The 24,201-nt window shown below is 38.8% G+C and overlaps 1 protein-coding gene across 1 annotated transcript; it reads left to right on the top strand.

Annotated features, from left to right (window-relative positions):
• Window positions 1-4,263: 4,263 nt before the first annotated feature.
• On the top strand, window positions 4,264-19,668 carry mttp (microsomal triglyceride transfer protein; the record flags this gene model as incomplete). Its single annotated transcript, XM_079264618.1, has 18 exons — window positions 4,264-4,324; window positions 5,277-5,464; window positions 6,302-6,445; window positions 8,932-9,039; window positions 9,127-9,243; window positions 9,337-9,476; window positions 9,806-9,956; window positions 10,346-10,503; window positions 10,665-10,833; window positions 11,319-11,426; window positions 11,581-11,793; window positions 11,878-12,089; window positions 12,192-12,289; window positions 13,122-13,243; window positions 13,335-13,562; window positions 13,941-14,065; window positions 19,260-19,430; window positions 19,521-19,668. The coding sequence occupies 18 exons, from the start codon at window positions 4,264-4,266 to the stop codon at window positions 19,666-19,668; spliced, it is 2,661 nt and encodes an 886-aa protein (XP_079120744.1).
• Window positions 19,669-24,201: the final 4,533 nt, after the last annotated feature.

The raw sequence follows: 24,201 nt of genomic DNA, 5'->3' as shown, positions 1-24,201 counted from the left end.
ATTTGAAACAAATATTAATGTCAAGTGTAACCATCTGATGCATGAATTATTTAAAAATCAATGCCACATTTTTTCACTTGAAATATTTTACTTCTACAGATGTGTACAGAGGCGCTCTTCATTGTCTTTAATATTATTTGACTTTTTATGGAGCTTAATTGTTTGCTCTATTGTATAGAAATATTTATAAAATAATATATTGTCATATTTATATCCTCCTGACTACCAGGGAAAAAAAAAATGTGTTTCTACAAATGTCCACTACGGAGGACATTGTTTAAACTTTTAAATAATATGGTAAAATATAGTTATATTTATCTAAGAAATGATTTAATGTGTTTATAAGATATTCAATGAAAATATAACTACAAAATTTCAAGTAAAAATCAGAACAAAGAAAAGTATTATGCACCTTTGCTCTTCCCACAAAACATGCTTGTTGCAATGGAGACCATTTTTCTTAAAAGAGAGAAAGAAAGTTCACAAAGCCCCAACCCCACAAATGAGGTACCATTTAAAAGCACTAAATGTCCTCTTTAAAGACCAACAGGTATTAGTTCAGTCGCATTTAGGGAGATGAAAATATGTAGGTTTACAAAGGTCCTCCACAGAGGACAAATTGAACTACTGGTAGTCAGGAGGATATAATAGAAATATTCTAAAAAATATATATATAGTAGTATTATTTTCTTCTCTTGTTTATCACTGAGGTAAAGTTGGTAATTATATGTTTGTGTATAAATATAATTTATTTGTTTATTCTTCACTGAGTGGAAGTGTGTCGGTTGACTCTCCTATATCCACTGAGGTGGCAAAATTTAAAATACACCATCCTCACTTAGTAGAAAACAACCTTTAAATGGTCTCCACTGTTGTGAGCATGATGCATCAAAGGCGTTAATCTTGACATACTGGAGATTTATTCAAACTATAAATGATCCTTTGGTGGCTAATATAATGAAAGAGGGCACTTTACAGCATGCTAGCCAAAAAAAACCCCAAAACAAAACAGAAAAACGTACCTGTTTCCAAAGCTGTATATTTTAAGAAAACTTGTCATTTAGTCAATGAACATGCTCATTTTGTCCTGCCCCCCCCCCCCCCCCCCCCCCCCCCCCCCCCCGATTGTCAGTCAGAAGAATTCCTGGTCGCCAGCCCCTCTGCAGCCCTAGTTTACTTCATGTGGTGGTTGCTATAGCTTCCAGCATGCAAAACAGTTGCACTGCCTCATACACAGTGTAGTCAGCTTTGGTTCTGTGTAAAACACATTCACATTTTGCTGTGAAAAATAAACCACCAATCTTCTAAGAAGAAAAAGGACAAAGGCTTCACAGAAAAGTTTTCCCCCCTTCAAAAGATAAAGTAGCTTCTGTTGCATCCATAAGCAAAAAATGATACCAAAGAGAGGCAGCAGGGCCTGTTGCTACTTTTATGATCTTTGGTTGTCGATTACTCAGAGGTGGAGTAGTTCTAGTGCGGTCAAAGAGGAAGCACCGTTGATGTTTCTTCTCTTGCAATGAACCTCTTCCCTGCAGAGAACAACAGAGATTAATTGTTTACACAAAGACAAACACACGCACACACACACACTCATCCACGTTTTCTTTAACATACTAGATAATTTGCAATTGAGATAACCACTGCTGATAAGTGTATCTGTTTGCTGTGTTATCGGGGATTGATTGCAAACTTAGGAATCAACCTTTGGCCAAATGCCTCAGAGTCACTTCTGGTTCTTTTCAAGTCCTTTAAGGAGACTGATGTGATTATCCTTTCTTTCTCTGGCGCTCCGTTAGTTACCAGTCTATTTCATACCACTTCATACATGACAATGAGCTCTAAACGCTTGGATAGTTTACACAGCACATGTAGGTTTTATGTGTCTCAATCATCCAGAAAATCTCAAACACCAAAGTTTTGTATTTTTGTTAAATAAGATTTATATGGCTTTTATGAGTCACCTGCTATCATCTAATAGTTGCTGATGTAGCTTTGTATGGCACCACAAATTTCCTATTTACCTCTTCATTCTTTTGTAATCTGAAGTTCATCCTTTATTAAAACTTTTGACCAATACTGATTGCCTTTTAAGAAGTTCTCAAATTTAATTTGATATTATTAGTTTTTTTATGAACACAATGACTTTTAAAAGCAGTCTGTTAGGTATGACAGGTACTTCTCATACCTAATAGGCTATATGTAATGTACCTGTATTTCCATTTTTACTCTCAGTCAGGATAACCAAAACTATCAACCTCTGTAAACTTCTTTTTTCTCTTATTTGAGAGGATTTTGGCTCATTATTGCAAAAGACATTCAGCTCTGTAAGCTACTTGGTTCATCTTGCAAGATGATATTCTCATGGCAAAACTTTTTATCTTTTACCTCTTGTATAAGTTCATTATGGATTTTAAATTGTGTTCAGGATAATTATCCTTTTCTGAGGCCAACCTATTTTTAACATCAGTTTTTTATGGTCAGTCTGCTTCCACAAAGTTCAAGTGAGCTAATCAATGTTTCCCCGTGGCAATGACTGGAACAAAGCTGAAGGCATCCGTCCACCCCTGCGTTTAATAGCTAAAGATGTGTGCTTTTAGGCAAATGTGCAAGCTTTAAATGATGAATTCTTTGGGGGAGTGTTTTTTTGCCACAACTCCTCCATGAAAATTATGTGAACTTTCCAGGTTTATTTCACAGCAAAAAGGTATACAACCTCACTAATGGTTGATAAATTTTTCCATGTCTCTTGATTTTAATTTGATTTGCTTCTTTTTGGAATCCCTAAATTAGTCTCTATAAATCTTGTTAAATGTTTAATTTCAAATAACATTACAAGCTGAGAACAACTCCCGGCATACACTTTTCTGTCTCATTACATCTTGCTTCTGTTATCAAGTGTTATTATTCAAATTGTCAGTTTACTTTTGATAAAGGTCATCAAGAACAACAAAATTGTCTCTTGAGGTCTTTACTCTGACTGTCTGTCTGTCAGAGGATTAGACTTCTGAGTTCTGTTGCTGGTCTTTAAAGCTCTAAAGGTTTAGTACAAAAAAGTGACCTTTTGACCCAGTACAAATCCACCAGATCACTCAGATCAATTGGTCCTTTTATCAGTTCCCAGAGTCAGAACCAGACACAGAAAAGCTGCGTTCAGCTTCTATGCTCCACATGTCTGGAACAAACTCAGAATGCTTCAAATCAGCTGAAAACTCATTTTATTCAAATCAAGGTTATAGACCCACCTGTTCTCAGCTGGTTTTGATGCTGTTTTTATATATTCTTCTTCCTTTTCCTCTTGTTTTTCATTTTAGATTACGCTTCTCATTTTTTAATGGTTATTTCTCTGTAAAGCACTTTCAATCCTCCTGTTGCTGAGTTGTGCTATACAAAATAAACTTGCTTTTCCTTCCCTATATGTATGGGGTTATTTAGCTGTATGAATGCAAGATGATCAACCAGAAGCAGCAGTCCCATTAAATATGCCTCAAGATGAAATGTTTTCACACAAAATGAATAGAAAAAAAATAAATATAAAGTTGAATATGATATCATATTGAATTGCTAAGAAGAAGATAATGATAAATAATCAAGGCTCCACTAAATACTAGGCAGAGGCAGACAAATCCGTATTTTCTACAAACTTAAAGGGTTACAAATCTTGGGGGCGCTGTAATTTGAGCTGGAAGGTTGTTTTTTTTTTCTCTCTTACAAGACTGCCCATTTCCTCCAACAAGGTCACGACGACAAAGTAGGGCCTGTTCACCAGGAGGAGAAATTAGGTGAAAGGTGTCTGACATGAAGACCTCTCTCCGCCAGCTCGTGGTAAATATAACACGTTTTCTTTACTTTTAAATCTCCTAAGTCTATTAATTTCACTTGTTACCGAGTTTTACGACGTGTATTTGAAAGTATAAACGCAAGACATCATATCTTACTCGCTTGAGAAATATTTAATGTGATCGTGTTGATTAATCAACCACATCTCCGCGCGCAGACGCAGAAGCCGCCCTGCTGAGTTAAAAGGAAACACCTAAACGCATCTGTCACAACTAGAAGTTCCTGTCAAATCTGTGCTGCTGACTAAGGTTAATGATTTGCTGGCATCTCGTACTTAGTACTTGAGCGTGGAGTTTGGAGTCTGCCCTCCCCTCAGATAAAACATAACAGGAGAGGTTTGGACTTGCTTTGCCTTTCTCTTTGGCCTTTTGGTGCCACTTCAGCCACTGACTCTTTAGTGCCGGTTTGATTCTTTTTGCATAAATTATGTTGGTTGTTGTTGCATTCTTTCTCTGTGCAGCCTCCTCTGTTTCAGCATCTACTAAAGGTGAGTTGGTTGCTTATTGTGATCTTTTTATTTTTCCTTTGCCAGACATTATTTGGGTGTTTGGGTGCCCACAAGTCCTTTCAGATAAACACTAAATGATCGTGTTGGTATAGAAGGGTGGCTTTTAAATTCTAAGTCAGTTGAAATAAGCTATTGTAACTTGTACACTTTAAAGAAGGTATTTTCTTGATGATGAAACAGGTTAATTAATAAGGGTCTTTCTGAGTATTTGGTTGAAATTTTTTAAATCTTTACATCAGGGCTGAGATGTTTATATCAGGAAATAAATTAATTTAGCTGGAAACGTCTCCCCATATCCATGGTCAGTGGATTATCTTCTTTTTGTGCAGTTTGATTACATCACTAAATGATAAGAAGAAGAGCATAAGCCAGGACACATTAGAAAGTAAAGCACAACAAAAACAAGTTGCATTGATACTTTACTTCTTGTCCCTGAAACATTTTGCCAGCTGTTCCAGCGACAATCAGACTCTGCATTTTTGTTTGATGGGAGTGTTTCTGCTCTAAAAGGGGGACTGATGATGAAATCAAATAACGACACGTCAGTCTCTTTTCTGTCTTGGCTGAAAGTCATGTCTAAGCTTGTCATTATTAGAGCTGAGGAGAGATTTCTATCTCCTCTCACCTGGAACACACCCAGTTCAATGGCAGATGATTGAATCACCTGTGATCCTTATTCATTGTCCACCTCTGTCATTTAAAAGGGACACTGAAGAGTAAGAGCTTTCTGTTATGTGAGGGGGAAAAAAGGTCTTTCATAGCAGTGTGTGTGTGAAATGTATTTGAGAGAAAGCAGATGTGACATGGTACAAATAAAACACATTTTGACCAGTGTCCATTATCTATATAAATCACCTAAACTGAGAGTTCATTCTTAGATCACTCTTACTGTGGGTTTGTTTTTCCAACTGCGTTTCCCTTGTTTCTTCAGATGTTGCAGTTGGACCCCGGCTGAACAACAACCAGCTGTACAAATTCAGCTACACCACTGAGGTCCTGCTTGACAAGGCCAGAAGGTCAAGTGAGCGCAGCACTGGCTATAGAATCTCAAGTGATGTGAACGTTAACCTGGTTTGGAGAGATCCAAACACCAAGGATGACCAGCTGATTCAGTTGGTGGTACGTTGGTATAATCATGTTTAAGAAAGGCATAATATCATCCTATGTGTTTTAAAAGGCATGGCAGGCTTCTTTATATAGCACATTTAATGTACAAAATCACTCAAAGTGCTTTACATTAAACAGGAAAAGCATTACAAGGTGTAAAAGAAACATGCAATAGGAAAATTAAAATACACTAAAAGGAATAAAAGCAATGTAATTTGGAAGCATTAAAACAAAGTTAAAGAAAAAGAAATGTGGACACTGAAAAAGCTAAAATAGATATAAAACAGACAACAGAATGCATTCAGTGAGGTAAAAATGATACAAGCGGACGTCAAAGAGAAATACATCATCACTGTAATTGTCCTCATAATAATTGACACCATAAACACCATCACTTTGAGGAAATATAATCAATAAGACAAGAAATGTGTCTGCTAAATTAGAATAGAACTGAATAAAACCTGATTTTAAAAAACTTAAAGTTTAGATCAGATTTCAGGTTTTATAATAATTTGTTTGAGATATTAGGACCATAAAAATGAAAGACATATTCTCCTTGTTTATGTTTAAATCCTAAGGTGAATAACAAACTTGTCCAAGATGCTATTAGAAGTCTTTGTAGCCCATATGTCAGCAGAGCAGATATAGATAGTGCAAAAAAAAAAAAATATAAACAAGTGAACTTTATATTGTTATGCACATGATGTTTTGATCTGCGAGTGTACAGTAACAATCAAAAGCTTGGACAGGGAAAGTGTGTATACACTTTTGACTGGTAGTTTATGCCTGCCTGTTTTATTGGTTTGGTTTGTTTTATCTTGAAAAAACTAATTATGCTGCCTTCAACAGATCTCAAATGTGAAGATCGAGCCTGCAAATCACAGACCAGAGAAGAAAAATGTCCTACATGGATCCACAATGGAAAGCATTTTGGGGAAAACCAAACTGGCAGCTCTGACAAAACCATTCCTGCTGCACCTCAAAAATGGAAAGGTAAAAACACTGACAATGAAACTGTTGTCATGGATTTTCTGCCGGATTTTTATCTTTCCAGTAAGCCAGTACTTTTAGTGGTTTACATTTCAAGCAGCTAGTGGGTAATAAAAGATACAACGCCGAAAAAAGAAGTCAACGTTGTACTTCCGGTGCTCAGGGCATTGCTGTTGTCCTTAACAAGCCTGATTTTACTACAGTGATGATGCTGGCAGGGAAACTACCAGAGAAATTAATTATGTGTGTGTACATAAGTGTGTACAAAGGTCAACAAGTGCAGAGTGTCAGTGACTGAATGAGTTACAGTAAAATAATGACCAGAGTTTGACAAGGATTATGCTGAGGTAAACCAACATTACTGAAGTCAGTGTTTATGATTAAGCGCTGTGTCCAAATGGGCAGTAAAGATTAGAAAATATACCTATTTAGAAGTAGTTTATGAGTTGTCCATAATAGCTTTACTAGTAGTATAGAAATCATTTAGCATTATATAAGCAGACTAGTTAAACATAGTGCATTAGAAACTTTCATGTGTTCATTTATGTGTGATTGATGGATAAAACACTAATTAGATTTTCTAAGCACTTACTCTATTGACTATTGGTTGTTATTTATTTACAGCATATTAATTCAATTTTTTAAATTCTAAATTTTACACTTCATAATTGTATTTATTTAATCATTATACACATACAAATTTAATCATTCATAAACCAGCAAGAATTTTAAAAATGTAAAAACTACAAATGTATTTGTTATAATTTCTCTCGGCATATCTGCACAGTATTTGAGTACTTGTTAACCCTCAAAAAGCCCCTTATTATATAGTTAACCCATTCGAAAATATTTTGTTCATTTCTTTTTCTAATGCTCAGTGAGAATTGCAATTAATGTGGGATTGTTTGAGCATTATTTCTACTGGTTTACACTTAAACGATCAGCAGATTGTTTCCATGCCACTTTACTGTTGTAACAATTGAATAAATCAAAAGGCCATTTGGGAGCACTTGAGATATTTATCTAAAATTTAAACTCATGCAGGTTCATTTTGCGTCCTGTGTGTTTGTGAAAAAGATAAATGACTGACTCTGGTGTTGTTGGATTCGATGGCAGGCGTGTGGCAGAGAAAAATCACACAGTAGCAGTGGACAGTCTATTTATGGTGGTCCTATCTGATATTGTGGTTGGGTACCACAAATAAATTTCATACTGTAAAGGAGACACTGTAAGATAAAGTAACAGACGGCTGACATTCATGACCGGGACACGGTCCATCACTGAGCCAAACTTAAGCCTCTCTAGATATGTTTGTAGTGTGACACCAATGTTTCAGGACTAGTTGAACCTGAGCCGTCATTTCAACTATTTAATACAGCCTTAAAGGGAAAAAATGTGTGGAAGAGGTGAAGAGGTATGTCAGTCAGTAAATATGAGCTATATCTATGCATCAATGAGGTAACAAGACCTTTCAAAGATATAAAATGACAAAAAAAAAACAAAACAGTATTGGAATGTTATTGCAAGGTAGTGGCGAAGGTTAAGGATGGATTTTTTTCTTAGAACGGGTCTTTTGTTTTACTTAGATTCCATTAAATTTTCAGAATCAAAATCCTGGAATTCCTTTTTTGAAGGATTTATAATTGTGAGATTGGGCAATATTCAGTGAGTATGCATATGGCTCTACAATAAATAGTCAGGGTGCTTGGCCAGAAAATACAGGAGAAGTTCCAACAGATTTTCCAAGATATCAAATATAGATCTGCATCCTGGCAAAATTCTAGATACTATGATTGAGAACAGGAAAAAGTCAGGGATCTTTGAATTTACATGTCTGCAAGAAAACAAATTAAGATATAAACATGCAACAAATGCCATAATTTAGCCACTGTGGATTTATTATCATTGAATCTATTCTTGGCAGACACTTTTATCCAAAGTGACTGGTGCTAGTGACAATGGCTACCATGCGAAATAACTTTTATATTCTTTTTGGGTGAAAGCCTGTCATGACAGAAATGGCATGTTTGCTTTACAATTCAAATAACTTTAAATAATCCATATTAAGTAACTATGTTGAATGAAATCACCTGCCATGTCATTGTGTTTTTTTAAAAAATTTTTTTAATTTTATTTTTTTTATAGATTATTTAGTTAAAAAAAATATTGTTAGTTTATGATATCGTATTATAACTGTTTTTTTTTTAACTCTAGGTGCTAATACTAAAGTAGTCTGAGCTTGTTTTTGAACTGCACTTCAAAGAATAACATACAATGTAAATACTTCTTGATGTCATAAGTATGCACACATGTTTCTGTACACAAGTGTGCAAAGGAAACCTGACACCCTGAAGGCCAATGTGAGCAGGGGCGCTGGAGGTTGTTTACCTCAGTAGCTGCTTTATCTGCTGGCCAAAGTGTATTAAAATGCTTTGTTAGAAAGCACACCTTTCTATTATGACAGTTTTCATTTCACATATCTGTTATAGACAAAAGCATTTTATTCCTACTGGGCAGAACCTGCAACCATCAAGAATCTAAAAAGAGGACTGGCCAGCTTATTCCAATATCAGCTCCATACCGGGAAGGCTGTAGAGGTAAACATTGACCCATATGACATTAAATTAAGTAAAACTTTATTACATGCAACCAATGAAAGCAATCTCATCTATGTCTTCAAACAGAATGATGTGTCTGGTAGATGTACAGTTCAGTATCAAGCTGTAAAAGGTCAAGTAACAAGAACAAAGACCCTGGACACATGTAAAACTTCAGAGACCGGATTTACCACACATAGTAAGGTTAGTCTGCATCTGAACAAACTCATCGTACTGAAGGATAAACTTTTGTAAGTAGGTTACTGATACTGTCTACATGTTCTTTCTCTTATTTAGGTCTTGGGTATCAGCAAGAAGTCCAACTCTGTTACAGTGTTCACACTTGAAGACGGCTTTATTCGCTCAGCTGTGGCTGAAGAAACGCACTCACTGGCTGTGAATGCACGTAGATCTACTGCTGCTAAAGTTGTTTCCAGGTAGCGATCCACTATAATTAAGGTTGTTATGTTGGAAGAAATGGAATGTAATGTTTATACTTTTATTCATTTAAATTACGTGAAAATAATAATTGTATTTTAGACACCCTAGAAAAAGCCATGCTCTACCTTAGTTTGACATTTAACCCCCAGCACTGACTCTAGAACAGTTTTGTTGACTTCGTACAGCCATCATAGTGAGTGTAATTTTTTTGCTTTGCAATTTGTACTTCAAGATGTCAACATATTCTTCACACTATACATATTTATTTGTGATTCCATGTCTTAATAATTGCACACTTTAAATGTGTGTCTCCCTCTTTTAATAGGCAAAACCTCATGTTGGTAGGGACTGAGGCTGGACCACTGGAGGCTGCTGGAAAAGATGTTTCTCAAGTTGTCAAGTCAATTGATGGCAAACTGGCAGCTGTTGGTATTGTGGCTGAGAAGGTGAAATCCAAGTGCAAAGGCTGCCCATCAGTGAGTTCCGTTTAATTTTAGTTCAGTAGATTTTTACTTTTGCCGTCATTCCCAGACACAGTTTTGCATTAACTTGCATGGTGGCAGCTACTTGAACAAATAGTTGGGCTTTGTCATACAATAAGTTTAACTTTTTAAGGTCATTCGCTGTTGTAAGTGAAAATACAGTGCTGTGGCCACTACCAGTGGAAAACATGGGGCTAGTTGGATTCTCAGTGATCCATCTGTTGCACATCAACTCTGCCTCCACAAACTGTATGTCATTATTTAAAAAAGACTCTTAATAGCACTGTATTTGTAACCAGATATAATGTATTTTTGTACTTTAATGAGTCTGTGAGAATGATCTGTCTTCTAATCCCCCTCTTTCCCTGTGCCCTCCCTCTTAGCTTTTTGAACATTGGCAGTCTGAAAAGAAGCAGCTGGAGCCAGCAAGCCTGTCCAAGACCACAGCTCCTCGCAGCTTCCTGGCCCTCATCCAGAGCATTAGGAAGGCATCCAAGGACGAGATCCTCAAAGTGCTGAAGAGTGCCAGCAAGACATCTCTGTAAAGAAGCTCCTCCTTCATTTCTACGTCTTATTTTGCTACTGTTGACACTATGGTGTCTTTCTGAAGTCATTTTAAAGACTTAGGCATACAAATGCAGTTATCTTTACATATTAACTTATTGTTTGCAGCTTTGTTTAACTTATTTGTGCGAATGTCAGACCTCAGGTGGTGGATGCTGTGACTTCCTCGCAGACACCGGCATCTCTGGATGCCATGCTTGAGTTTCTTAACTTCACTGATGCCAAGGGTTTGGTTCTGCAAGAGAGGTTTCTCTATGCATGTGGCTTTGCCTCACATCCTGATGAGACGATGCTCAAAGCTTTGCTGGTAAGTACCACGTTAAAGCAAGTTCTAAAACGTTCTGTCATCTGGGAACATCTAGCTGCAGTACATTTTTATGATAGATTTTTGCTACTAAACAGAAAATTATGTTTTTCTGTTTCCTAGAATTCAGCAAAAAGCAACTCTTTACAGACTATAATTTTTTTGCCATATAGTGATAGATAATATTCAAATATTGTATAATTTGATATGAATTCAACATGCACTGTTGAGTGTTATCTTTTTATTAAATGAATCTATAGGTATTTGAGAAACAAATAATGCATTTAAGCTTTTTATGGCCAATTTCTTTTTATTTTTATTGTTTTGTTGCTGTTTTTGTTTCTTTGTTACATTTTTTCTGTTTATTGCTGTTTTTAACCCTGCTCACTGTAGCACTTTGAGATTTAATTTCAAATGTAAAGTACAAGATAAATATGTTATCAGTCAATATTTGTGTTAAACTGGAAGTATAAATGTTGTCTTTTCAGGATATTTCCAAAGGAAAAATTGGCAGCACAGAAATTAAAGAATCAGTGGTGATCATAATGGGAGCGCTGGTCCACAAGCTCTGTATGAAAGGAGGATGCGATTTACCAGTGAGTTTACAAAAATGCCCCTTATATAACAACTTAAAATAAAGCAACATCCATGCCTTAAAGAAAAAAAATCTTGTGAGAAATTTATTAAAATGCATCCAAACTTAAATAAACACCAGCAGACTAAATATCCGTTTGTATGTTTGTCTTTTAGACAGTGGTTGAAGTGAAAAAGATCATTTTAGAGGGTCCTGATAGCACACAGGTTGAGAGTGAGATCCAGATGTATCTTCTGGCCCTGAAGAACTCTCTGCTACCAGAGGCCATTCCCATCTTTACTAAATATGCAGAGTCAGAGGTGGGATCTTACAGCACTATCGCCCTTACTTCGCTGCAGAGATACAGTGTCAGTCTCATAACCACCGAGGTAAGCCACAGTTTAAGTTGATGCTCCTTTAATGTGTTTTACTGCTATTTTGTGTCTCACATCTGATACCTTTATGTTTTCCAGGTTAAGCAGACGGTGAACAGGGTTTACCACCAGAATCGTCGTATCTATGAGAAAAATGTGAGAGCTGCAGCTGCTGATGTCATCCTCAGCAGCAACCCTTCATACATGGAGGTCAAAAATCTGCTCCTGTCAATTGGAAACTTACCTCATGAAATGAACAAGTACATGCTGTCAAAGATCCAAGACATCGTCCGCTTTCAGATGCCTGCCAGGTGTGCAGTACAGAAGATCAGACCCGTTTAAAATGACAAGAAGTTTGTTTATGCCATGGATTACACCTCATTAAATGACTATTTTTGCTCTTTTTTTTCCAGTAAGGTTGTGCGACAAGCAATGAGAGACATGATTTCCCATAATTATGATCGTTTTGCTAAAGTTGGGTCATCGTCGGCATACTCAGGATTTATGACACGTAAGTTTAAAAAATAAGATAAAAAAAGACAAACTTCAACTACTGAATAAAAAGAAAAAAAAAATCTTTGTCAAAATATCAGTGATAAACAATACCAGAAAGGATAATGTTTACATTTTTCTTCATATTGTTTTGTACTAGTCATATTAACTGAAGTAATGTTAATGCAGACTTCTAAATACAACTTTAGGAACTAAACATTGTGCAGAATTTCCATATTATTTTTTTACCAGTGACTTGTTGACTTCTACTTTAAGCAAGGAAATACTTTTAATGAGCTCTTACATGCTCTTTTGGCCTCCTTAATACCTGAATTACTTTTTTTTTCTGGTTTTCAACAGAAACATCTTATGCTGAAATGCATTCCTGTTATTTGAGAACCATCATTAATAAGTTAATTAAATTTATAATAGCACTGTCTTGAACTGCTTATAAGCCGCTAAAGTAACTAATGTTTTCATAGAGCTAATAAAATTTCTATAAACTAAATTACACTAAGAGACAATTAAAAAATTGCGGAAAATGTATAGTCTTTAAAAACTTGAAGACTTAGTGTGTATTATTTTAAAAAAAAAAAAATCTCATTACTTGCTGTTGTGCAAACTAAAATCTACACACAATATAGCTAAGTCTATCCTATACTACTGAAATAAACTGAGCAAAGAGATTTTTTTTTTTTCAAAGAAACTTAAAAGTGGAAAAAAAAAGCACAATAGTATTTATGTGTTTTTTAATTAAATAATTGAGTGGTATTCAAGATTAACATTACATGACCATTAAATTGTGTTTATGTGAACAACTAACAGTAAAGAGAACCATGTCTCACCCCCAGAATCTGCTGATGTGACCTCCACATACAGTTTGGACATCCTGTATTCAGGCTCTGGGATCTTGAGGAGAAGTAACATGAACATTTATGGTGCTAGTAATGAAGCAATGCTGCATGGACTACAGGTACTTGAATATTTAAAAATGAGACACACAAAGTTTTCGTAAAGCATCAATAGAATCAAACTTCTATTTCATTGTACCTTTTGTTTTTCAGGTAGCGATCGAAGCCCAGGGCCTGGAGTCCCTAATTGCTGCAACGCCTGATGAAGGAGAGGAAGACTTGGAATCATTTGCTGGGATGTCAGCCCTGCTGTTTGATGTCCAGTTAAGACCTGTCACGTTCTTCAAGGGTTACAGTGATCTCATGTCTAAAATGTTCTCTATGACCGGAGACCCCATGAATGTAGTGAAAGGCCTCATCCTGCTGAGTGATCACTCTGAGGTAAGTAGCCACATTAAGATCAGATCCCATTCACACTGGACATTTACTGGTAATAGCTCCACAATGCTCTTATATATATTAATAATATACATTTGCTTGCCTTCAGAGGAGTGCTTTTACATTGACAGGTTTAAAATTACAGGTTTACGGTTAGTTGAAAAGCAGAGGTGTCATTATGTGATTGCTATGTTGTATTAATGATTGAGGGTATAGTATGGGAGCTTTAAAACTAAAGAACGTTTTTTTTCCTGTGACCTTAATAAATGTAATGCATGTCTTAAATTTAAAGCATAAATTTATACCATCATTAAGAGATTATTCATTTTGAGTGTCAGGACATCTTGTATGAACAGTTTCTTCTCATTTATTGTCATGCAGGTTATCCAATTGCAGTCTGGTTTGAAGGCAAGTGCAGAGTTTCAAGGAGGGTTAGCCATTGACATTTCTGGAGGAATGGAGATAAGTCTGTGGTACAGAGAGTCCAAGACCAGCGTCAACAACAGGTACTATTCGGAGGCAATAACATAAACAACTTTTATGCCGTTTTGTCACATCACAGCTACTGTGAAACTTCAGCATGTAATGCAATGTTCATTGTGGTGTAAATCCAGGATAAGGTTGTGAAATGTGATGGATTATTTTCCTAAATTTGTCAAGTATTGTATGCATAGTATGATGTAACACACTTGTAGGTCAAAGAGCCCTTTGATAGTAAGACAAGTCTTAGAAATAAGCTTGGTGATTGAACTTTTAAATCATTTTAGCAGTTCCAGCCATGTCACATAACTACAAATAGATTTCTGTTGATGTTAGATTTATGCAAACTTTAGAAGGTCTTCAAGAGCTGTCTGATTCATTGGTTCCACTGGCACTTTGGACATGCTCCAGTATTGTGCTTCCCACCTGTCAGCTTTCTTGTGCGACCGTCACGTCAGTCCTGTCTGGTTCTCTATTTTAAAAACATTACAGTCAGTGCGAAACAGTAGCTGCTGAAAATGGAGCACATCATCACTCTGGAATCAGTATGCTCACAGCATCTGATGATGAAACGAGGTTTACGAATAAAGTGACAGATTTTTAACATTCAAATATATCCCACAAGTAGCATATGATATCATTTCTACGTGACAAATGGTGGATATTATATTTAGTGGCAAGGCTGGTGTATAAAAGACAGTGCTGATGTTGCAATACTTAAATTTTAGATAAAAATACTTTTTGTGTCATTTGTCAATTTTTTGACCACAATAGAGGGTCAGATCTTGGAATTAACCTCTAAGATTATCCATCCATCTTCTGCCACTTATCCGGGGTCAGGTCGCGGGGGCAGCAGCCTAAGCAGGGAAGCCCAGACTTCCCTCTCCCCAGCCACATTTTCCAACTCTGCGGGGAGGATCCCGAGGCGTTCCCAGGCCAGCCGAGAGATATAATCCCTCCAGCGTGTCCTGGGTCTTCCCCGGGGTCTCCTCCCAGAGGGACGTGCCTGGAACACCTCACCAGGGAGGCGTCCAGGAGGCATCCTGACCAGATGCCCGAGCCACCTCAACTGGTTCCTCTCGATGCGGAGGAGCAGCGGCTCTACTCTGAGCCCCTCCCGGATGACCGAGCTCCTCACCCTATCTCTAAGGGTGAGCCCGGCCACCCTGCGGAGGAAACCCATTTCAGCCGCCTGTATACAAGATCTCGTTCTTTCGGTCACGACCCACAGCTCATGACCATAGGTGAGGGTAGGAATGTAGATCGACTGGTAAATTGAGAGCTTCGCCTTCTGGCTCAGCTCCTTCTTCACCACGACAGACCGGCGCAGAGCCCGCATTACTGAAGACGCCGCACCGATCCGTCTGTCGATCTCGCGCTCCATCCTTCCCTCACTCGTGAACAAGACCCCGAGATATTTAAACTCCTCCACTTGAGGCAGGACCTCACTCCCGACCCGGAGAGAGCAATCCACCCTATTCCGGCTGAGGACCATGGTCTCAGATTTGGAGGTGCTGATTCTCATCCCAGCCGCTTCACACTCGGCCGCGAATCGCTCAAGCGAGAGCTGGAGATCACGACCAGGACCACGTCATCCGCAAAAATCAGGGACCCAATCCTGAGGCCACCAAGTCGGATCCCCTCAACACCTCGGCTGCGCCTAGAAAATTCTGTCCATATAAGTTATGAACAGAATCGGTGATAAAGGGCAGCCTTGGCGGAGTCCAACCCTAACCGGAAACGAATCCGACTTACTACCGGCAATGCGGACCAAGCTCTGACACCTGTCGTACAGGGACCAGACAGCCCGTACGAGGGGGTCCGGTACCCCATACTCCCGGAGTACCCCCCACAGGAGCCCCTGGGGGATACGGTCGAATGCCTTCTCCAGGTCCACAAAACACATGTAGACTGGTTGGGTAAACTCCCATGCCCCCTCCAGAACCCCAAAGAGGGTATAGAGCTGGTCCACTGTTCCGCGACCAGGACGAAAACCACACTGCTCCTCCTCAATCCGGGATTCGACTATCCGGCGGACCCTCCTCTCCAGGACCCCTGAATAGACCTTACCAGGGAGGCTGAGGAGTGTGATTCCCCTGTAATTGGAACACACCCTCCGGTCCCCCTTCTTAAAAAGGGGGACCACCATCCCAGTCTGCCAATCCAGCAGTACTGCCCCCGATGTCCACGCAATGCTGCAGAGGCATGTCAGCCAGGACAGCCCCACAGCATCCAGAGCCTTAAGGAACTCTGGGCGGATCTCATCCACCCCCGGGGCCTTGCCGCCAAGGAGCTTTTTGACCACCTCAGCGACTTCAGCCCCAGAGATAGGAGAGTCCACCCCTGAGTCCACCAGCTCTGCTTCCTCATCGGAAGACGTGTTGGTAGGATTGAGGAGGTCTTCGAAGTATTCCTTCCACCGACCCACTACGTCCCGAGTTGAGGTCAGCAGCTCCCCACCTCCACTGTACACAGTATTGATGGAGCACTGCTTCCCCCTCCTGAGCCGCCGGATGGTGGACCAGAATCTCCTCGAAGCCGTCCGGAAGTCTTTCTCCATGGCCTCGCCGAACTCCTCCCATGCCCGAGTTTTTGCCTCTGCAACAGCCGAAGCCGCATGCCGCTTAGCCCGCCGGTACCCATCAGCTGCCTCCAGAGTCCCACAGGCCAAGAAGGCCCGATAGGACTCCTTCTTCAGCTTGACAGCATCCCTCACCGTTGGTGTCCACCAACGAGTCCTGGGATTACCGCCATGACAGGCACCAACGACCTTACAGCCACAGCTCAGGCTGGCCGCCTCAGCAATAGAGGCACGGAACACAGCCCATTCGGACTCAATGTCCCCCGCCTCACTCGGGACATGGTTGAAGCTCTGCTGAAGGTGGGAGTTGAAGCTCGCTCTGACGGGGGACTCAGCCAGACGTTCCCAGCAGACCCTCACAACACGTTTGGGTCTGCCAGATCTGACCGGCTTCCTCCCCCACCACCTGAGCCAACTCACCACCAGGTGGTGATCAGTTGACATCTCCGCCCCCCTCTTCACCCGAGTGTCCAAGGCATGTGGCCGCAGATCCAACGATACGACTACAAAGTCGATCATTGAACTGCGGCCCAGGGAATCCTGATGCCAGGTGTACATATGGACACTCTTATGCTGGAACATGGTGTTCGTTATAGACAATCCATGACGAGCACAGAAGTCCAATAACAAAACACCATTTGGGTTCAGAGGGGGGGGGACCATGCCTCCCAATCACTCCCCTCCAGGTCTCACTGTCATTGCCCACGTGAGCATTGAAGTCCCCCAGCAGAACAATGGAGTCCCCAGAAGGAGCACCCTCCAGCACTCCCTCCAAGGACTCCAGAAAGGGTGGGTACTCTGAACTGCTGTTCGGCGCATAAGCACAGACAACAGTCAGGACCCGTCCCCCCACCCGGAGGCGAAGGGAAACTACCCTTTCATCCACCGAGGTAAACCCCAACGTGCAGGCACAAAGCTGGGGGCTGATGAGAATGCCCACACCTGCTCGGCGCCTCCCACCATGAGCAACTCCAGAGTGGAAGAAAGTCCAGCCCCTTTCGAGGGTACTGGTTCCAGAGCCCAAGCCATGCGTCGAGGTGAGTCCAACTGTATCTAACCGCTCAACCTCGTGCACAAGCTCAGGCTCCTTCCCCACCAGAGAGGTGACGTTCCACGTCTCTAGAGCCAGCTTCTGCAGCCGGGGATCGGACCGCCAGGGTCCCCGCCCCCTGCTGCCGCCCAGCTCACATTGCACCCGACCCCTACGGCTCGTCACGCAGATGGTGAGCCCACGGGAGGTGGGGCCCATGTAACCCTTTCGGGCTGAACTCGACCGGGCCCCATGGGCGAAGGCCCGGCCACCAGACGCTCGCTCTCGTACCCCACCTCCAGGCCTGGCTCCAGAGGGGGGTCCCGGTAACCCGCGTCCGGGCAAGGGAACATTCATGCCCAGGTTGGTCGTCATCGTAGAGGTCGATGAGCCGTGCTTGGTCTGGTCCCTCCCCTAGACACCTGTTTGCCATGGGTGACCCTACCAGGGGCATAAAGCCCCCGACAACATAGCTGCTAGGATCTTCGGGACGCACAAACCCCTCCACCACGATAAGGTGACGGCTCAGGGAGGGGCTTCTGCTAAATGACTGTAGATTATGTGTGTGTGTGGAGAGGAATGACAGAGGGAGGTGAATGGATCAGCATAGTTGCACCTCTTCCCTCCTCCACTCTGATAGTAGCCGGATAGCCTATCTATAGAGGCAGAACAAACCACCCTGGCATCTTTGCCAGGACATGTCTCCATGATCTTCAGAAGTGACAGAGATGGGTTTGTCAATCCTTTATATAAAACAAACATTTTTCTAATACAGAAGTGTATTAAGTATGGTTAATATTTGCTACGTAGTTTTATAAATATCCAAACAGTTGCAAGATTATTTGAGATTAACTTTGGCAGAAACCAAAGTGGAATAGTGGTTCCAGAGTAAAAATGTGAAATTGTTCAGAAAATTTTTTTTATTTTTTATTTACATTTTCCTTTTTCTATTGTGATTTGAAAATGATAAGAAGAAACACCAGCCAGTGTTGAATACAGGTATTGCTGCAGATTACGCAAAGAATGGCTTGTTTGGTGTACATGGAAGTGATTTTAGCATTTTGAAAAACTAAATTTAACTGCAGATTGATCATGTAAATAGATGGCAGGATTAGCAATTACAATTATGAATGCATAACAATTGTTGGTGGTCAAGCCTGACACAATTTAGGTATTTTCATTTAGACTGATTTGGGTTGAAAATTTATTAACATGATACAGACTTGATTCAGTTTTAACACCTTAACTTGGGCCATTGTATTCAGTGAGCATTCAAGCTGCAACACAGGAGTTTTGTTTTGTTTTGTTTTTTCTTTTTCAGGGTTGCACAATTTTTATAATGCAGACTGTCTTTACCTTTGTTGTGCACATGCAAGATTGTAAACTGCTCCTGCCCCAGTCCTGACTGGGGTCACTTGTATTTTCCTGACACTGGTTTAAAGTAGTGGTGTTAATTTTCTTAATTTGTTTAATGAAGATTGTATTTCATATTGGATAGTTTGGAAATTTGACTCCATTACTGTAGGTAAATCACATTAAACTAGATGACTACAGCTTTGCATATTAAAAATTGAACACTTTTAATGAGTTTTTTATCTGATTCTTCCAGGGGAGCATTAGTGGTCACTGGTAATGTCACTGTGGATATGGACTTTTTGAGGTCCGGTTTGGAGGTGAGCTTTGAAACGGAGGCATCTCTAGACTTCATCACCACTGTCCAATTCTCTGAATACCCCTTCCTTGTCTGCATGCAGATGGACAAGGCTACATTCCCTGTCAGGTATTGTATAACTCACTAAATTAGAACAGAAAAGCTGGTATTTTGTCTTTTAAATTCTTTTTCTTTTTTCTTTTTTTTTTTGTCTTCTAGGGAATATCTTACCAAGTATGAGAATTTGTCATCAGGTAAAAGCGCCATGTCACGAAATAAGAAAACCCTGCTTGTTCCTGGTTCGGAATTCCCTCTTCACCAGGAGAATTCAAACATGTGCAAGAAAGTTTTCAACTCAAACTGGTAGAGAGGGATACCATGAACTATTACTACTAAATGATTTATTGCATTCAGTGACAGCTATCACACCTCGATAGTGAGAAAGTAGGTCTTTTATTTCTTAACTAGTGATAGAAGACCACGAGGAAGAAAAGTGGTAAAAGCTTTCTTCTTTTTTTTTTTTTATAAGTCATATGCAATGTTTACATTTCCTGTGAGTATTTAAGTAATTGTAATTCAACATTCATACTGAAATCAGGAATTCATGAACTCTTGTTTCATGAATTAAAAAAAATTATTTATGATGGGCACATAGAAGATGTATATTTTGATATTGCTTAAATAGCATCACTGTAATTTCCTCCAAGGCAGTTACAGTGAAGAGGAACATGTAGATATCACACTGGAGACAGCAGAATAACGTTCTCATGAACAAAAATGTTCCTTTCAGTGACCATTCCTGTATTTTAAAATTCTGTTTATAAGGATTTTGTAAATGTACATGGGATACTGTACCCATTTTCACACTCTTGAAATAACTTATGCATTGGGGGGGATGTTATCAATTAAGTTTCACAATCTTGTTTTTTTTTATTTTTTTTTTATTTTTTTTTATTGGTCTTGCAGATACATTTGTGTTTCTTTGCTTTAATTTAGCATCTTAAATTTGAAAATGTAAATCTAAAAAAGGCAAAACCATCAAAACTTGAATTCATTTTTTAAACAACTAGTGATCACTGTATGTCTTTAAGTATTTGAGAAGAGAAAAACATTGTTCTTTTTGTGCCATATGTAGGATTTTGTTAAGATTTGATATAAACTAAAAATAAACGTGCCCTTGAAATATTGTGATTATGCATTGATTGAGAACATGAAGTAAAAATATTAAACAGAATAAGATTACCACTGTAGAACAACTGAACACAGATTTTTCACGTGTTTATTTTTTTTAAAATAGATTGATAATGAATAAATCTCATTCAGTGTTGTGAAAAAGTGTTTGCCCCCATCCTGATATCTTACTAGTTTGCAAATTTGTCATCCTTAAATGTCTCATTTCATCACACAAATTTTATTATAACCTAAAAATACAGTTTTAAGATAGTGATTTTTATTAAGGAAAAAAGATTTCCAAACCTATATGTGGAGACAAGTGGGCCAAAATTCCTCCACAGCGATGTGAAAGACTCTGCCAGTTATCGAAAACTTGGTTGTGGTTATTCCTGCTGTAGATTGCACAACCAGGTATTCAATTGAGTCAAGGGACATCTTAAATAAGTGCGATAGCAGTCCCACTTATCTGTAATGTCCCTTATTATTTCATTTATTGCTTGTGTTGTTCTCACTCTCGGATATAGAATGACAGTAAATATGTGGCAAATTCTTTTCCACATGGTCATGGAGGCTGGGAGAGCTTTTTTTCCTTTAAGTGAAAAAACATTTAAAATCTGCACTTTTTATTAGGCTGGGTTTCTTTAATATTGTCTAATATTAAAACTTATTTGATGATCTGACACATTTAAGTGACAAATTTAGTTTGAAGAATAGTAAGAAATCAGGAAAGGGGCAAATACTCTTTGGCAGCACTGTATATACTGCAGTTTGTCAAAGATTATGGTACGGCTGACAATGTACTTGATTTTCACTACACTATTATTGTGACCTATTGCATTCACCTCAATGGGTACCCATTGCTATGAACATGAATAATTCACTATGCACAGGCACACCACACCACCTTCTGTTGCTGATGCTACTGGAATACATCCAGGATGAAAGCTTTCAGATCATTCTGTTCTTATGAGCTGCTGAGGGAAATTGATACTGGGGAGCTTCTTGAAGGATGACATACCTTATAGGGCATTACATTTTTTTATGGTTGCATTAACACCGCAGACACTATGAGAACGCTGAAGTCAAGTAACAGCCAAGTGTTAGCTGGTTTATGAGTCCAATTGGCATTTCATCACATGTAGCTTCAAAAACACTCTGCATAAATAGCACCTCTAAAACTTTTCTCATCATAGTTACAACATGTATCACTGGAAAATTATGTTTAAACTAATCACAGTACAGTTTCATCGCAGGTTTCCCTTATGCAGGAAAAAGAAGAAATTCCAAGGTTGGGTCTGAAAAGCGGCAGCAAAAGTAATCCTGTAAAATATAATAATTCCCAGTTCCAGCAGTGAAGGCACAAAAAGAAAGGCGACTTTCAGTTGCTGTCTGAAAGCACTGTTAAAAGGACCAACAGCGCTCTTTATAGTGTTCAAAGACACCTTTTATCCACAGTGATCAACTTTAGCCTCATGCGTGCTAAGGATGGGGGATTGAATCAAGGTCAAGATTTGATGCAATCTGTTGGTTTTTCTTAACAAGGCTATTTATTATGAATTGGCTGGAACTGATATGTCTGTGAAATGCCCTGAGATGACACTGTTGTGAAGTGACGTTATCTATTTATAAAGATAAATTTGATTAACACAGACTGTGGTAGTCTGCCAAGACAAAATGCACATTATTTTGCTTAAATATGAACTCACATGTATATCAAGGTGAAGAAATAAATCATGACTCTTCCAGTGTCATTGCCATGACATCAGAGCTCCTGCTGGCATCCAAATGCAACAACTGGGCCGAATGTAGATTCTTAGGAAAGCACTGAGAGCAGCTGGGGGCAAAAGAGTGTCTGCCAGTCTCACTGCATCCATGGCAACCAAGTAAACACAGCAGCAAACTGTCAGGTTAAACTTAAGCTGTGGCGGGTGATGTTTCAGTGTCACCCGAAAGCGAACCTCGCACGCAGGCACATGCCAAATGTGTACTTCTGCAGACATAAATCTGCTTGATTGCCTATCACCTATGTTTTTTTTGGGTTTTTTTTCCTTTGGATATCAGCGTGTGTGTCTGCGTGAGAGAGTTTGCATGTTTGAGTTCAGGTAACAAAATTTCAGTAAAGGATACTGGAAAAAGAACAACATGTGGATGTGGTAAAATTATAACTTGGAAAATCAGTTAATGAACAACATTAAATCATATATCAATTGCATTGGAACTACATATCAAATACTCTATCATCATGTAATTATATTGGGAAAACAAAATCAAATGTTTGGACCCTAAGGTGTCTTTTTTTATGGGAAGGCCAAGGCATCTAGAATTTTTGCTTATTCAAGCAACAGTAAATTAATAGACAAATCATAGCTATAATATTCATTAACTGTATTTATAAAATTTTAAATGGTAACAATCATTCACTATTAAAAAAAAATACTGTTTTATTCTTTGCTTAAAAATTACACAAAAAACTCATGACATTCTGTGATTAGTTGGAGTGTGGGTGAAGGGAACATCCATTAAATTCTGGTGTGGGTAATGCATTGGCCTTGGTGAAGGACTGTGCTCTCTAATTGCTCTGCTAGTTATTAATAAAGTTCAGATCAGTTTCAAGCCTTTTCAGGTTGCCAGGTAGTAAAAAACACCCATTTACTCTCCAGTTCAACAGGTGTAGATAGTTTGACCTGCCAAATGGATTTTATATTTTCTGGCATCTTAAAGGTGTTTTTTGACCCCAAGATACGTTAATGAAATATAAAAACATCTCTGAATAAATTATTTAAACAGTGAATAATTAAGTATTAACATGGCTGCTGATTAACCAAGGACTCCTGTAAAAGGCTTCAGTGTTTGAAAAATAGCATACTACTCTTCCCCGAACCAGCTAACTAAATAACCATGTAGCATAAAACAAGTTGACCTGAAACCAATTCACATGGACAGAAACATGTTCAGTGGCTTGTATTTTAAATTTATTGCAAACAAATGTAGACTTGTCAATCTACATTACACTCATTCCTTTCCAGTACATTCAATTTTATAAGTGCAACCACAGCACTAACGTCTTCTTCCAAGTTTTCTCGCCACTTTATCCCAATATCAGCTTCATTCTGAGGCAGCCACACCACACTGCGTTATCAAACCAGTGTGGCGCATAAAACTTTATACCCACAAGAATATTTAATTCAAACTTGTGCTTCCAACTCTTTCTTTAAAAACAGAAACACATTATATGCACTTATCTCAATACCATCTCAACCTCAACTTAGTCCTCTTACTTAAAAATAAAATAAAGCCCTTATAATACCAGTTTCTTATATTTAAAATCCTACCAGGTATTGACAGAATTTGTGTCATGCTACCGTGAAATACATGCACCGTTTTCTTTAGTATTACTTCCTGGTATAATTTTATTTTAAACTTATTCATTTTATATGTCATTTAATCTTAGAAAAGTATTTTGCAGAGAATTTTATAGCATGAAATAAGATATTTATATCAGTGCAACTTTTGGGGGTAATATTCTTCATTAGAAGCATTTAAATTTCTCAGTCCACACAGAGTTTCTATCACCACAATATACAATCGTTCATTGCTGCCATTGTTGGTGATCAAACAGTTACGGTTTAAGTGCATTAATATTCATTGTGAACTTTTTTTTTTTAAATTTTCCAACAGGAAAAGATGTTTTACTAGATCTTAAAAATTATCATCCTTATTATATAAT

This window comes from Telmatherina bonti (genome assembly GCF_933228915.1).
Source record: "Telmatherina bonti genome assembly, chromosome: 3".
NCBI lineage: Eukaryota > Metazoa > Chordata > Actinopteri > Atheriniformes > Telmatherinidae > Telmatherina > Telmatherina bonti.
Note: the sequence above shows the minus strand (reverse complement) of the source record. Positions and strands in the feature narration are given on the sequence as shown.